Source organism: Ictalurus furcatus, chromosome 23 (assembly GCF_023375685.1).
Source record: "Ictalurus furcatus strain D&B chromosome 23, Billie_1.0, whole genome shotgun sequence".
Classification (NCBI taxonomy): domain Eukaryota; kingdom Metazoa; phylum Chordata; class Actinopteri; order Siluriformes; family Ictaluridae; genus Ictalurus; species Ictalurus furcatus.
The window spans coordinates 12,964,938-12,981,046 of record NC_071277.1 but is presented as its reverse complement, the minus strand read 5'-3'; the positions used below and the strand labels follow the sequence as shown (position 1 = coordinate 12,981,046).

The 16,109-nt window shown below is 39.6% G+C and overlaps 1 protein-coding gene across 1 annotated transcript; it reads right to left on the bottom strand.

Annotated features, from left to right (window-relative positions):
• Nucleotides 1-105: 105 nt before the first annotated feature.
• rnf41l (ring finger protein 41, like) lies at nucleotides 106-11,728 on the bottom strand. The gene is made up of 9 exons (XM_053611505.1): nucleotides 11,679-11,728; nucleotides 11,427-11,534; nucleotides 9,984-10,190; nucleotides 7,624-7,800; nucleotides 5,765-5,790; nucleotides 5,590-5,616; nucleotides 5,243-5,405; nucleotides 1,438-1,558; nucleotides 106-1,234 (listed from the first exon to the last, which is right to left on the bottom strand). The coding sequence occupies exons 1-9, from the start codon at nucleotides 11,711-11,713 to the stop codon at nucleotides 986-988; spliced, it is 1,113 nt and encodes a 370-aa protein (XP_053467480.1). The 5' UTR covers nucleotides 11,714-11,728; the 3' UTR covers nucleotides 106-985.
• Nucleotides 11,729-16,109: the final 4,381 nt, after the last annotated feature.

Here is a 16,109-nt window from a genome sequence, read left to right as displayed (position 1 = left end):
ATCTTTTAAAGCGGACATTTGAATTTAAGCAGTTTAAAAGCGTACATTTTTATATGGAGCTCTTTGCTAGGAAGTGCTGTTTTCCAAGAAAGACATTGTGATGGATCCTTTGCAAAGTATTTTATTGTGAGCCAGTTTGAGAAAATAGACAAATAATGTGAAATAAATCATTGTGAAAATATGTGAAGGTTCCTAATTATTTAATTTGTTTTGGAAAATCATTTAGAAAACTGCTCAGATAATATGAACACCTTATGCATTTGTGAAAAATGCCACTGGAGTATTGAACCATACAGTCCCCTCTGAAAGTATTGAAACGACAAGGCCAATTCTTGTTTTCGCCGTGCACTGAAGACATTTAAGTTTGAGATCAGAAGATGAATGAGACGATAAATTTCTTGATATTTACGTCTAGATGTGTTAAACAATTTTAGTTTTTGCCACTTTTTGTTTGAACCCACCCATTTTTCGAGTGATCAGAAGTATTGGAACATGTTGACCGACAGGTGTTTCTTGTTGTCCAGGTGAACCATGTTAAATTGATTGTTTAAACAATGAACAGCACTGAATACTCTTGAGCCCTGGGTGTACATGTGAAAGAAGCTGTGGAACAGTTTGGTGATGACGGTGGGTTGCTGGCTTGATGCATTTATTGCAAGCCAGGGATATGCAACCAAATATTAAGTGCTATTTACTTTAAGACTATCTCTTCCAATACTTTTGCTCACCTAAACATTGGGTGGTCTGCCACCAAAGGTTCCGTGTTTTAAGTCGTTTAACACATCTAAATGTAAATATCAGGAAATGAAAGCTGAAATTCTCATATATCGTCTCAAACCCAGTGTTTAACAAAAACAAAAGAATTGGTCTTGCTGTTCCAATACTTTTGCAGGGGACTGTAGTTGGTTAGCAGCATGTATCTGCACCAAGAGAATCTGACAGTTAGCAGGCCCTCGAACAGCTGTGCAGTCGTGTGTGCTGGTGTTCAGAGAACCGTGATGTCTCTGCTCTTCTTCTTGAGGCAGTCTAATGTTGGGCCATGTGGATTTTGCTTGCGATGCTCCTCGTCATGACGCGTCACTGTTTGTGTGGCCGTGCCTGGTTTAAGAACCTCATTCTTCAGACGTTCCAGAAGCTCTGCTTTCTCAAGCTCCACCCTCTGCAGCTCTTTCCAACGAGTTTGCTCTGCTCCCAATAATGCACACACGTCCGACACCACACGGGACAGTTGGCCCTGAACACAAAATATGAACGGCTGTTACAAAAAGTGAATGCAAAAAAATGTTAATTAAATAAACGGTGACATTAATTTTTAATTGACAGAAAAATCTCTTACAGTAACCTGCTCACACACTGTTAATTGTGCACACTCAAGCAGGATCACCAGTAAAAGTAATATACGCTCTGTGTGTGTGTGTGTGTATATATATAGAATACCTTGAGCTCATCCACCTCGTTTTTCAGTAAGTTCTCCTTTTGCACCATGTGTCTCCTCTGAGAATCCAGCCGGGACTCCATCTCACGTCTCACTTCCACAACCTTACAATCCAGTTCAGTCCTATAAAACACACACCCCTTTAATATTCTTTAATATTATATTCTATATTACGATCTGTTTTTAGAATTCTGATAATGATGAAGGTAAATCTGAAATAGAGAACAGATACGAGTCGATCCGGCTTACGATTTATTTTCTCCTTTTTCACAAAGAACTCATCAAATTTAAAGGTTTAGTATTTTTATCACTAAAAATCAATATATAAATCATATATATACTTCTTTAAATGAGAAAATCACCATGTGGGCATTATAAGGAAAAATTTTGTTCCTGATCGATTAAAAGTCCTCTAAGTCATGTTTGCATATTTTACACATACAGTTCTGCCCAAAAGTTTGCATAACCCATGCAATCGTAATATTGTTAACAAAATAAGAGGTATCATAAAAATCCAATGTTTTTTATTTAGTCCTGTCCCAAATAAACTATTACACATAACAGATGTTTACATATAGTCCACAAGACAAGATTTATAAAATGTACCCCATTGAAAAGTTTACATACCCTTGATTAATAATACTGTGTGTTGTTATTATCCATGACTGTGTTTATGTTTTGTGATAGTTGTTCATGAGTCCCTTGTTTGTCCTGAGCAGTTAAACTGCCCACTGTTTTACTTTTCCAGCATATTATGCATATTTGACTCCTATCCAACAGCGACTATATGATGTTGAGATCCAGCTTTTCACACTGAGGAGAACTGAGGATACTCGTACACAACTATTACATAAGGTGCAAACATTCACTGATGCTCAAGAAGGTAACACGATACATTAAAAGCCAGGGGGATGTAAACTTTTGAACAGGATGATCGGTGTAAATTGTTATTGATCATGCAGTTGGCAGAACATTATGCGATGTGGACAAAACAGTAAAAGATTTTTTTCATTGCGTTGACCTGAAAATTCAACTTTTTAGGAAAGCAATGCTTTTCTATAGTCCAGTTATAAAAGTTTGCACATTGTAAAACTGATGAGCTTCAAGTTCAAATGGTGGCGGCTTGTATGTTAAGGAAAGGATAAATAAAGCTTATCAAATGGATAGTAACTGACAAAAACACTATTAAACTCTGAAGCCCTAAGAATGATTCTAATAAAAGAAACCAATGAGGGCAACAGTGTACTGTGGGCTGGTGGGATGCAGCAGTATCATCAATCAGCAACATCAGCTAGATTGTTATAACACAAATCATACATTGGGCCAAACAATACACTTTACATTTGGAATGAAAGCCATTGAAGGTTTAAGCCTGACGTAAGGAAACCGCTCATACGCTTGTTTTCATTAAGAAATGTTGCATTTCACCATCTTCCTAGTGCCACATGCTAACTATAGCCCATCTGAAGATTTAGTCAAATTCCCCTGAGAAACCCCACAGAGGACATGGTAAGTTTATTATTGTCCACATTTTCAGATGTCCTTGATGAACGCAGTGGATACCTGCACTTAAGTCAGCTAAATATTGGCAGGGACGAGGCTCCTAATGGATGTTGTATGATTGGATAAAGCTGGCTGGTATAAACGGTCTAGCAGGGTTAAGCCTTTTAGTAGAACGTTTCGATTTTTGCTACTATATTATTTACAATTAACAAATGTTTTTAAAGTGGTTTATTTTGGACCTTTTTTTTTTTTTAAAAGCACACCACCACCATCAGTGGTCATAAGGAAAATACACAGCATCATATGAGGACGTGAGGCTGGGGCTGATTTCTTTCTAGCCCAGAGTGTAGATTGAGGAAACCTATAAGTGTCAGGAGATTACCAGGTGATCTGATATTTTTCAGCCTGCTCTGCTGACACATCCCTAACACGTCATTAGCACTGATTAAGAAGGTGCATGTGAAATACAGTTACGGGTGTAATGAATGCAAATGAGGTGGAGTATTTACTCTAACCTCCTTTTTCCCCCACAAAATGCCTGGAAGAGAAACTGAAAGTGGATCCAATAAGCGCATGTTGTCCAATCAGCTATAAACTTAGCCTTTTTGATTTGAGTTAAAGGGTTAAAATTTTTCCGTTTATCCTGTTTAGTGTTTGGAGAAAATATGGCAACGCAATAGAATTACTAAGAAAAATAGAAATCACAACTGTAGCTGTCTATCAGCCTTTAACTGTGTGTGTGTGTGTGTGTAATAGTGCCCACATCATTCTTATTGTGCCACTGATGAGACATTTTTTGATCTAATGCATTGCTCAAAGCCCTAATAGTTTCGTTGTCACACTGTTGATAGATTTTAGCCGTTCTGATATCGCAACTACCCATCACTGATGATACACTTTTTTGCCTGTACAGCAAGAAAAAGTATTAGCTGTGATGACTAAAATGTGGACAAATTTAGTACAGACAAAGAAAATACTCTAGTTACTATATGCCTAGGTACTCTATATTTGTATAGTACACATATACATTTTGATGTAGTACAGTATTAGGAGTTTGGCACTATTCTGATTAGTATTGAGTTCCGTAAACGCAACAATCCAATTGCCAATCCAATTCAGATTCATTCTGATTTGAGTAGATTTTATGCTGAATCCCACCTCTGGAATATACCTGTTTTAATCGGAAATGCGTTGCATGTAAACACCGTATTCAGAAAATCCACTGAAAGGAGATATATGCGAATATTCACTCCGCAAGGAATTGTGGGTGCTAACAGATGCTTAACTGTAGGCTAGGTATTTAGGAATGGCAACTCAGGTTAAACGGACACATTTCTGGGGTGACAGTAAGACTGATTTTTTTAAAAAATCAAAAATTCTAGTAGTAATAAAATGAATAACTGAGTATACTCTATAACCAACGGCAGCATCTTGAATCTCCTGGGAAATAACAGCGGGAAAGGAAAAGAGCATGTGTACACTGGCATACTTACAACAACCATGTATACAGGAATATTGTAATGCATGTATGCATATAAACATGGTATTCGGAATATGGCTGCAACCCGAATATTCCCTTAAATGTAATTTGATGTGCATGTAAATGTAGCCAATGTTCTTGAAATAAAATTCTCCCTCTATTTCAAGGAACAAAAAACACTCTGGGATCCACTTTGTTTTATTTTCAGTTGTAAAGCCATTGTAAACAAATGGCTTCAATTGGATCATTGTTTACTTTTGTGGAACCAAGAACAGCAGCAACACCATCAGATGTAAAAATCGACAGAATGGTATGACACTGAGGCTGATGCCTTTTTAGCCCAGACTTTACATTCGGTTATGTCAAGTGATTACACAGACTGAAACACTCCCTAGATTTAGTGTCTATTGGGGCTAATTTATTTCAGCCTGCTTTACTGCTTTTTGACACATGCTTTTGGAGAAGAAACTAGAAGTAAATAGACTGAGCAAACATTATAGTGCAATCAAATGACAAATGAGAGAACTATTTCATTTAAACGGTTTAAAAGAGCTGGTTAATGGCAAGCTTTTTTGTTTAATATGCTTGCTGTTATTCGGAAGAGAAACAGATTTGACTTCATATATACCAATCATGAATAGTGTTACTGATCAATTTTTCAATGAGTGTGTTCCTATGTGTATGCGTAATAGTTATATGCCTACGATGAGACCCTAAGGCTCAACCTTAATAGTTTTATAATAGTAGCACAATATAAAGAGTTTTGAAAAAGTAAACTTGGGAGTAAGTAATGCTCATCAGAGAGATCACCTACGAGTCTCTACCTCAGCAAGTCCAGCTCAGCTCGGAGTTCAGAGATGCAGTTGTGCTGAGCCTCGTCTGCCTTTGACAGTGTGTATCCACACCCACTTGCACACACTCTGCTGCGGTACTCACACACACACAAGTGTGCTTCCAGAGAATGCTGAGACACTCGCACTGGACAACCTGAGAGACGCAGTGAGCAGAAAGAAGCATTGGCTAGGACCTGGCTTTGAAATTCTTACATTTCATACATGAAGGCAAACTAGGGCATTTTAACATTCATGTGCCTGGGTTTGTTACAAATAGAGTACAGCACAATGTGAAATCTGTGAATATGCAAGATAGTGACACCAAGATATAAACCTACCACAGCGGTAACACAAGTATTCCTCCCCTGCACACATAAATAACAAATATTTCCATAGTTAGAGTTTTGTTGAATATGAAATTAAAATCTCTAGATGAATTAGGAAGACTAACAAGATGTACTGATGTATCCATTTCATTCAGACAGGATCATTAAAAGTGAAAAGCACACTTACCATCCACTTTGTTAACACCTGTACACCTGTACATTTATGCAATTATCCAATCAGCCAATCATGTGGTAGCAGCACAATACATGAAATCATGCAGATACAGGTCAAGAGCATCAGTTAATGTAGGAAAGAATTGGGGGGGGGGGGGGGTGTCTTGGTGACGTTCACTGTGGCATGCTTGTTGGTGCCAGACAGGCTGGGTTAAGTATTTCAGAAACTGCTGATCAGGGATTTTTACACACACAATCCTCTCTAGAGTTTAAACAGAATGCTGTGAAAAACAAAAACCATCCAGAGAATGGCAGTTCTTCCGGCGCAAACCCCTTGTTGATGAGAGAGATCATGGGAAAATCGCCAGGCTGGTTCAAGCTGACAGGAAGTCTACAGTAACTCAAATAACCACTCGCTACAACTGTGGTGAGCAGAAAAGCATCTCAGCATGCACAAAACATCAAACCGTGAGGTGGAAGTTCTACAGCAGCAGAAGACCACACAGAGTACTAGTCCTGTCAGGAACAGGAATCGGAGGCTACACTGATGCACAGGTTCATGGAAACTGGGCTTTGGAAGATGTTCTCTTGGCCTGTATGTGCATTATATCATGAACTGTGCTGCTACCATATGATTGGCTGATTGGATAACTGCATGAATAAGCAGGTGTACAGGTGTTTGGTGAGTGTGTAAAGGTGCGTAATATCTTGAAAATAGGTCAATCTATGTAATCTTACCTAACATTTCTTATTACGAGATCATGATAAAACAAGGCTTGGACTCAACAACAACCCACAGACTCAACAACAACCCTGACCAGGATAGGGTTGTTGTTGAGTCTGAGCCTATGCCTTGAACACTGGGAGCAAGATGAGAGAATTCACCTGTGAATGGCAGGGATGGCACCTCAGGGCACCGTACACACACATTCACACACTCATTCACAGTGTGGCCAAATATAGCATAGTCAATCAACGTACAGGCGTCATTTTAGGAAGTATTGGACACAGAGGAAACTCACACAACACACTCCACACAAAATAGTACTCCACACAAGATAGTAAACTGAGCTCAGGATTGAACCCATGACTCTGGAGTATTAGTTTAATTTAGTATGAGTAGCTTTTATTTATAAAAAGAAGTCTGAATTGAATGGCTTAGAATTAGGCTTAATAATCCATCCATCCATACATCCATTTTCTGTACCGCTTACCCAACACAGGGTCATGGGGGAGCCTGGAGCTTATCCCAGCAGACTCGGGGTACGAGTCCCTGGACAGGGTGCCAACCCATTGCAGGACACAATCACACACACCCATTCGCACACTACGGACAATTTGGAAATGCCAATCAGCCTACAACGCATGCCTTTGGACTGGGGGAGGAAACCGGAGTACTCAGAGGAAACCCCCGAAGCACAGGGAGAACATGCAAACACTGCGCACACAGAGCGGAAGCAGGAATCAAATCCCCAACCCTGGAGGTGCGAGGCAAACGTGCTAACCACTAAGCCACCGTGGCCCGCTTACAGTAATAATCATATAATTGTTTATTCCTATTCGCGTAATGTGAAATATTACATTTTCAACAACATTCAAAATATTTTCACTGGATATCATGCCTTCAGTGTGGTTTGGTTACTCGTCGAGCTAAATGTTATATTATACTATGTTCAGGGGCCCTCTTCATTAATAATTGAAAGTATGATTGCTCTGGTAGTTATACTTTGTGGTCACTTCATTCCATAGTAATCACCTGGCACGATTGTGTGTGTGTGAGTGGGTGTGTGTATGTGTGTGTGTGTGAGTAAGCGGCAATAGCACATCATCTGACACTTGCTATCTGACATGAAATATTGTATATTAATCTACCTGATGTTGTGTGTACGTGTTCGATGTGTGTATGTACCAGCACTGCTACAATTATACAGAGCAAAGTCACACTGTTCCTCATGCCGATGAATGGACTCCAACGCACAGATGACCTCACATCCTTGTGAGCGATACATGCACTTCACCTGGAGCCTCGCCAAGTCATTCCGCATGTATCTGTAACACAGGTTATGCTGTGAAATAAATGTTATAGACATATACAATCAACATCACACCTTTTTTTTGAAGCTCTGTTGTGTCTAAACTAATTATGTAATGATGATGCATACGTATCTGGCCAAGAAACAACTGAGCAGCCAACTGTACAGTGACTTATGGTCTCAGAAAATGGGTGGTTCAAATATCCCTCACTGGCACCTGGGACAAGAAGGGTACGTGTCCGGGCTATTCTTTTATTTGACCAGCAGATAAGTAGGCTGAGTTGGCTAGCAGTCACTGGCTTTTTTTCTTCTCTCCTACGTGCTACTGGCTTGACTTTTGCTAGACAAGTTTTAATTTGGTATGTACTGTATATTTAAACACAAAGTGCTCCACGGTGGTACGACGCTCCTCAGTGCTGTAACTATAGTGCACACTACTTGTTCTGAATCCCACTGCACCTATTGCACTACACACATCAGCTTTTACTAAGAGGATTAATTACCATGCATAGATGACACATGACCATTTCTGAATCAGGAACATGTAGGTTTGAGGGTAGCACACGGTACTTGTTCTGAATCCCACCACCTGCTGCACTACATACATCAGCTGTGACTAATGATGTCTGTCTGATGAGACAACTCAGAGAACTTTTTTTCTGAATTAGGAACACACAGGTATGTGGAACCACTGACCAAAAAAAGTGCAGCGCTATGCTGTCATATAACTCTCCTGGTAATGGAAAGTCATGTATCAGTTAAACATTTAAAGAAAAAAATTAAGACTCTAGCCTGACTTGAATAACATCTTTTATGTGTGATGTGAAGGGAAAACATCACAGCTCATAGACAACAATTGTGGTGCTTCAGGTGATTTCTTTAGGGGATTAATTCAATGATTATTGCCTTGACCCCAACACGTGAATTAATATATTTGTTTGTGTCTGTTTTAATGCATTTCATTAGCACTTGCTTTATTTTCTATTTCAGCACAGCTCTGTCAGTAGTTCAGACTGTAATATTAATGATAGGTTTATATTAATGCACTAGTTCTAATACATTATCATTCCTATAGTAACAGCTCATTCACAGGGATTTGTATGGCCCCATAATCTAATAATCCATCCATCCATCCATCCATTTTCTGTACCGCTTATCCAACATAGGGACGCAGGGAGCTTGGAGCCTATTCCAGGGGACTTGGGGCACAAGGCGGCGGACACCCTGGATCCATCACAGGGCACAATTGCTCACACACTCACACACATTCACACACTACAGACAATTTGGAAATGCCAGTCAGCCTACAACGCATGTCTTTGGACTGGGGGAGGAAAGTGGAATACCTTGAGGAAACCCCTGAAGCACGGGGAGAACACGCAAGCTCCGTGCACACGGGGCAGAGACGGGATTTGAACCCCCAATCCTGGAGGTGCGAGGCAAAACTGCTAACCTCTAAGCCCCCCGCCCCATTGTTAAAAGGTTTATTTAGCATTTATGGAAGGAGTCTCCAGTGTCACAGCTTTGGAACAGTCAGAAGGTTTCCTGACATGGGAGAGTCAGATGAGTTTGCACCTTCTGGATTCTCAGCCACGTGACAAGCCGTGTTTTATCTCATTTACTTCAAGCGAGAGAATGCAGGAGAGGCTGGTGAGGAAATGACTATTGTGAATGTTCCATAACATTAAATGGTTAAAAAGTGTATCAGTAAATTTACATTTGTAATCGTAACCAAGTCACTGTGGTAGAAGCAGAATAACACACTTCGCTGTTATACGGAAATTATAGTTATATAAAAACATTTTTTTTCGTCCAGCACAGTGGTCAGTCATGTATTATTCTTTATGTTAGCTACCACTTTAGCCTTGTCAGTTAGGTTTCCTAGCAACAAATCATGCTCTTTTCTCAAGCACATTTGAGCTTCCATTTGCCTGGTGTACTAGCTAATGAATTTCTAATTTATTCACCCTGATCCCTGATTTAAAGTCGATGATGTGAACCTCTAAGTCATTGTTTAATTTCAAATCCATAGTGCTAATGCCAAACCATATGCATACTGTATGTATCATGCACAAGAATGGAGGAGGCACAGATTTACATCTTCTTGTTGTACTAAAAATGTGATTACGTGGTCTAGTCATGGCTGATCCCATGTTAGCCATGACGCTGGGCATGTTCTCAGTTGATTTGTACATGTACCTGTGGAGCGGCCGCAGGTTTGCGCTGCTAAGGGGGAGCCGGTCCTCGGGGCAGTTCCGATGGTTCCCAAGCCAGGCGTGAATGCAGGTCCTGCAGAAAGCGTGCTCACACGGAGCCTGCACAGGATCCTCCAACACGTCACGACACACACAGCACAGCAATCCTTCGTTCACGTAGCCCACAAAACGCTCCGACTCATAACCCATTCTGCACACAGGCAGACACACAAATACTGGGGATTTATATGGAGTAAACATGATGCAAAGGTACTTGAGACCAATTTAAGACAAATATTCTGAAAATCATATGGCACAGATGCCTCGAGGACTTTAACCAACCTTAAATGCTTTAACCGAATTTCAATGTCCCGCTGAGACATGACAAGTCAAAGAGCCAGGACTGCAGGGAAATGCACACGAAATGAGATTTGTAAACACTGGAATAAAGTTGGCTTGACGTTGGAGGTTCGATATTCGCGGATATGCGGAAATTAAGGGACCGTCTCTAAAGTTACATACGACATTGTTAAACACGATTCTAACTTCAATAGCATTGGAAGGGAATGACTAACAGTCATATAACCAACTTGAAAGTGTTCATCTAGGTGTCAGGTATAATGCACACCTCTTAGATTTTTTTGATATTTATCAAAATAAGCTATTAAATCATATGTAAATATTTCCATGTATTTCACTACAGAATGGGCCCATACACAAAATATACCATTATTTAAAGCTCAATAGCATTTGAAGGGAATGACTTACAGTCATATAACCAACTGGAAAGTGTTCATCTAGGTGTCAGTTATGATGCACACCTTTTAGATTTTTGATATTTAACCCTACAATGCATGAACCAAAAAAAAATTCACGAATGCATAAAGTGGGTCAAAATGACCCGTACTGGATTGAATGGTTTTCTTCCAAAAAACAGGTGTCCTATTAATGAAATAATTTATATATATACACACACACACACACACACACACGTATGTAAATTTATATATATATAAAAAAAAAATATATATATATATATATATATATATATATATACACATACATATGTGTATGTATGAATAGCATTTGTATATATACAATATACATACATATGTATGTATGAAGATATATATATATATATATATATATATATATATATAAATATATACACAGTATCTCACAAAAGTGAGTACACCCCTCACATTTTTGTAAATATTTGATTATATCTTTTCATGTGACAGCACTGAAGAAATGACACTTTGCTACAATGTAAAGTAGTGAGTGTACAGCTTGTGTAACAGTGTAAATTTGCTGTCCCCTCAAAATAACTCAACACACAGCCATTAATATCTAAACCACTGGCAACAAAAGTGAATACACCCTTAAGTGAAAATGTCCAAATTGGAGTTTTGCAAAGCTTGTAAAATGGAAAGAAAAACCTTCTTACCTGTCAGACCAGGTGATCCCCCCCTGTCTTTCTGTTTCACGCTCTCTTCTTCTTACAAGACCAACGAGGATAAGCTTTGGGTTGCCTTGGGAACAACATGGCTGCCAGCTGTTAAATGGAGACACTGAGATATCAGGGTCAAAATTCACAGTAGGAGGAGCTTCTACAACATGAGCTTTTTTTTTTAATGCATCCTCATATTCTAATGAAAAGCTATTCATAAAATAGAATGTGTGTGTAAACCAAATATACCTGTAAGGTGTGGTTGTTGTTTTTTTTTTCTGCATTAAAATGATTATCCTTTTTCTGCTGTGCAAAACACACAAGCACTCATGATACACAGTGCAGGAACCCCACAGGGAGTCTCTCTCCCATGCTGGGATCACATGACCCAAGTAAGGCTGCTGTAGTCCTGGTGATCTTACACCTGTATATCACAAGACAAACATAACAATAAGCATCAAGGGACACAGCAATTCCCAGAAAATCTAGCTCTAGCATGCCCCAGGGAAAACAAGGGCATAAGGCATGAAGAGAACACACTTACACCTTAACCTCTCTTTCTGACTAATAATCTTCAAGGTGAGCCTGAATTAAAAACATGTGTGTAGGTGACTATCTGCATGCATGTTTGGTTCATCTAAAAGATAGAAAAGTTCAAAACTTCACCTTCATTTCATCTTGGAGATTCTGAGTCACTTTCTGATATTGCGTCTGGTCCTACACAAGCTATGTTTCCATCCATGTTATTTTTATTGCGTATTTTAGGATATCACATTAGAAAATGCCGGATGGAAACACTAGATGTGAATAAAATCTCCAAAATGCGTATAAAAAATGTATGAGCTCAATTGAGGTGGATAATTTTTTTTTATTCAATAAGAAGTCATGAGCATTAACTACAATGGAAACCCATTCACCGAATACATTCCTCAATGCACATCAAAAAAAGTCATGTGACTTTGCCTCAACAAATCATGCGATTGGATAATTGGCTCAGAAAAGTAAAAATGGCGGAGAGCGAGACGCACCAGTTTCCACGGAAGTGACGATTTTGTTCTCTTAAACACGTCAGAAGGAAATGGTGCTTTATTCGCAAATGTTTTATCTGATGTTCAAATTTTTCACATAAGTTAAATCTGCAACTCCAGTTGTCCAGTTTGGGTGAGCCTGTGGCCACATGCGCCATGGTTCTCTCATGAACACGTGCCGGAGATCTATGCGGAAATGACGATATTTTGTGAATAAAGACATCATTTTAATTTTTTGCACACAAAAAACATTCGTATCGCTTCATAAAATTGTAATTAAACCACTGGAGTCACATGCATTACTCTTACGACGCATTTATGAACTTTTTGGAGCGTGAAAGTTTTGGTTACATGGACTATAAATGGGTTAGCACGTTTGCCTCACACCTCCAGGGTCGGGGGTTCGATTCCCACCGTGCCCCTGTGTATGCAGAGTTTGCATGTTCTCCCCGTGCTGCGGGGGTTTCATCCGGGTACTCCGGTTTCCTCCCCCAGTCCAAAGACATGCATGGTAGGCTGATTGGCGTGTCTAAAGTGTCCGTAGTGTATGAATATGTGTGAGTGTGTATGTGATTGTTCCCTGTGATGGATTGGCACCCTGTCCAGGGTGTACCCCGCCTTGTGCCTGATGCTCCCTGGGATAGGCTCCAGGTTCCCCCGCGACCCTGAAAAGGAGTAAGCGGTTGAAGATGGATGGATGGATGAATGGATTCTATATGTAGTTTTTGTTGTAAAAAAAAAAAAAAAGAGACCTAAAATAGGATGACCTAAAACAACATACAGTAATTGTAAAAGTAACATTTTAGTTCAGGGTTGGAGTGGATCTGGAGTCTATCCCAGGAACACTCTGGTGTGAGGCAGGAATACCCCTTGGGCATCCAATTTATCATAGCCAGTCCACCTACCAGCATGAGAACCCACAGGAGAACATGGGGAGAACATACAGAATTCCACACAGAGAGTAACCTGAGCTGAGGGTTGCACCACTCATAATTCATTAATCAATTCAAATGTTAAATATTTACTTGTTATTTCAACATTTATTCAATCATATCTGCATTAAACTATTTGTTTTCTATTCGTTTATTTCATACTGAGGCCTTGATGTGAAATAATTCCATCTGTCAACATCCATCAAAATGAAGGAGGAGCATTATCTGAAGTTGGATAAAATGTTTTTTATTTTATTTTATTTATGTTCTGTCAGAACTGCATCTGAGAAGTGTTTGAAAAGCACTGGTGTGTCAGAACAGCAAGGCGTGATATGTAAGTTTTTATTTTTGTAATGATGGAACTTTCTCAAATGTTGGTCATCTTGCCTTCTGGTAAACATCTAAAAAAAAGATGTCCACCCACTCCTTTAAGTTCCATGGCCTTGCCTCCATCCAACCCTGTCCCCAAAGTGCACGTGCACAGTCAAATGATGTAATGATGTAGCATCATGATCGATCCATGATCCAGGGCTGTAGAATTTTGTAGAATAAGCTTGATGAGCAGCTGCTTGGTTTGATATTACAGTGGTGATTCTGTAGCCCACATCCAGGCTAACAACACAAGATTTCTGTCTAGCTACTCTATATGGTGTAAAGGACTGCCCAACTTAGATATGTTACTTTTTAGACCACTTTAGTGACTGTATTTCAAAAAAGAGATTAGCAACAAATCAAGCAACTTTTAGTTAATGACTGTCCTGTATTCAGTACAGCTCTCCAGCTCACATCACACCTGCTGTTTTATGAGAGAGCAGGCTTGCTTGACTCACCACCAGTGTATAAAACCTGACTGAATTGTGCTGTTCACTCCATTCAATCACTGATCACCACTGTTCCCTCTGATCAATCACTGATCACCACTGTTCCCTCTGATCAATCACTGATCACCACTGTTCCCTCTGATCAATCACTGACCACCATTGTTCCCTCTGATCAATCACTGATCACCACTGTTCCCTCTGATCAATCACTGACCACCATTGTTCCCTCCAATCCATCACTGGTCAAGATTATTCCCTTCGATCAATCCCTGATCACCACTGTTCCCTCCGATCAATCACTGATCACCATTGTTGCCTCCAATCAATAACTGACCACCATTGTTCCCTGGACCAATCACTGCTCATCATTGTTCCCTCGACCAATTACTGATCATCATTGTTCTCTCCGACCGATCACAGATCTGTCCCATCTGCGCACTTCTTTGTTCTTCATATTAAACTCGATTTACTAATAACAAAAGCAAGTTATTCCATCCCTATCTTCAGAAAATCTTCCTACTTCATGTAACATTTTTTGATATGCAAATGATTATGATTCAGTGAATATGCAAATTAGTCCATGGCATCCTGTGTCAACTTCTTAAGACTTTGTGAGCATGCCATAGCTCCTTTCCCCTGAAAAGACTTGGCAGCACTACCTACCACACAAAATAATTACTTCTCATCCAGCAAAGTGAGCTAGGCATCAGTTTCCAAGCCCTCTCAGGTATCTCGGTGTTTAAAAGCCACAGTCTTGTCTTTCTTCATGCTGTTTATGCCACACTCTTCATTATCATCAATATTAACTCCATGTTAACAGCAGACACTGCCAGTCAGAGGTATAAGTTTACTTAAGATAAAGTTAAAACTGTCACTTGGTGAAAGTGTTTCAGACATGGCTGCTATCACAAATTACATTGTGATAAACAAGAAAAACAAAGTTGACAAAAATCCACAATCTTCACCTGTACTTACATATATTTGGATTTCTTTTATTACTGTATACTTTCCATTATACCAAATACACTGTAAACTCATTCCACACCATGTACCGCATTTATTATAGTGATGTCACCTTTGATACTAACGCTCTGAGGCATGTGTGGGGTAACCCCCCCCCAAAAAAACCCCAACAACCTCGGTACACTTTATTTCACATGTGACCAATGTCTGAAGCTCCATTTGGGCACACAACCACAGGACTACTTTAGAAACTGTTTCAACAGAAACAAAAGATATTTTAGAAATATTTAGTAGTTTATGAGATGGCTAAGAAGCAAGGAAAGGGGAGCAAAGAGAAAACTCATATCAACATATAAAGTTGTCTGTATATAAGAAACTTGTATAATTAAGCTTGGTGGCAAAATTAAAGCCACCAATGTTTCACTGTTTATTTAAATCCACATGAGCTTTACCTATGAAGTAATGGGCGATGGACGAGCGCTGGGTTAAATGTAATATGTTTACGCGTGTTTGTCAGTAGGTTCATTATAACTAAGGAATAAATCATTTGGTGGTGTGATGTTATAGGAAAATAATCAATGTTACTATTGTTACTATTGAGATAGTTACTATTAAGAGGCTGGTTCTGCAGCACCTCAGGCCTATGGTGCATAACTGCCTGGATCCACTGCAGTTTGCATACCAGGCTGATATTGGTGTGGAGGATGCTATCATCTACCTGCTTCAAAGAGCTTCCACAAACCTGTAAGGATGATTTTCTTTGATTTCTCTGGTGGTTTTAACATGGTTCAGCCACTCCGGCTGGCTGAGAAGCTTTCTGTGATGCAGGTGGACCAGGATCTTGTGGCCTGGATTACAGACTACCTCACTGACAGGCCGCAGTATGTGAGGCTGCTTGTCAGACGTGGTGACTAGTAACATTGGAGCACCCCGGGG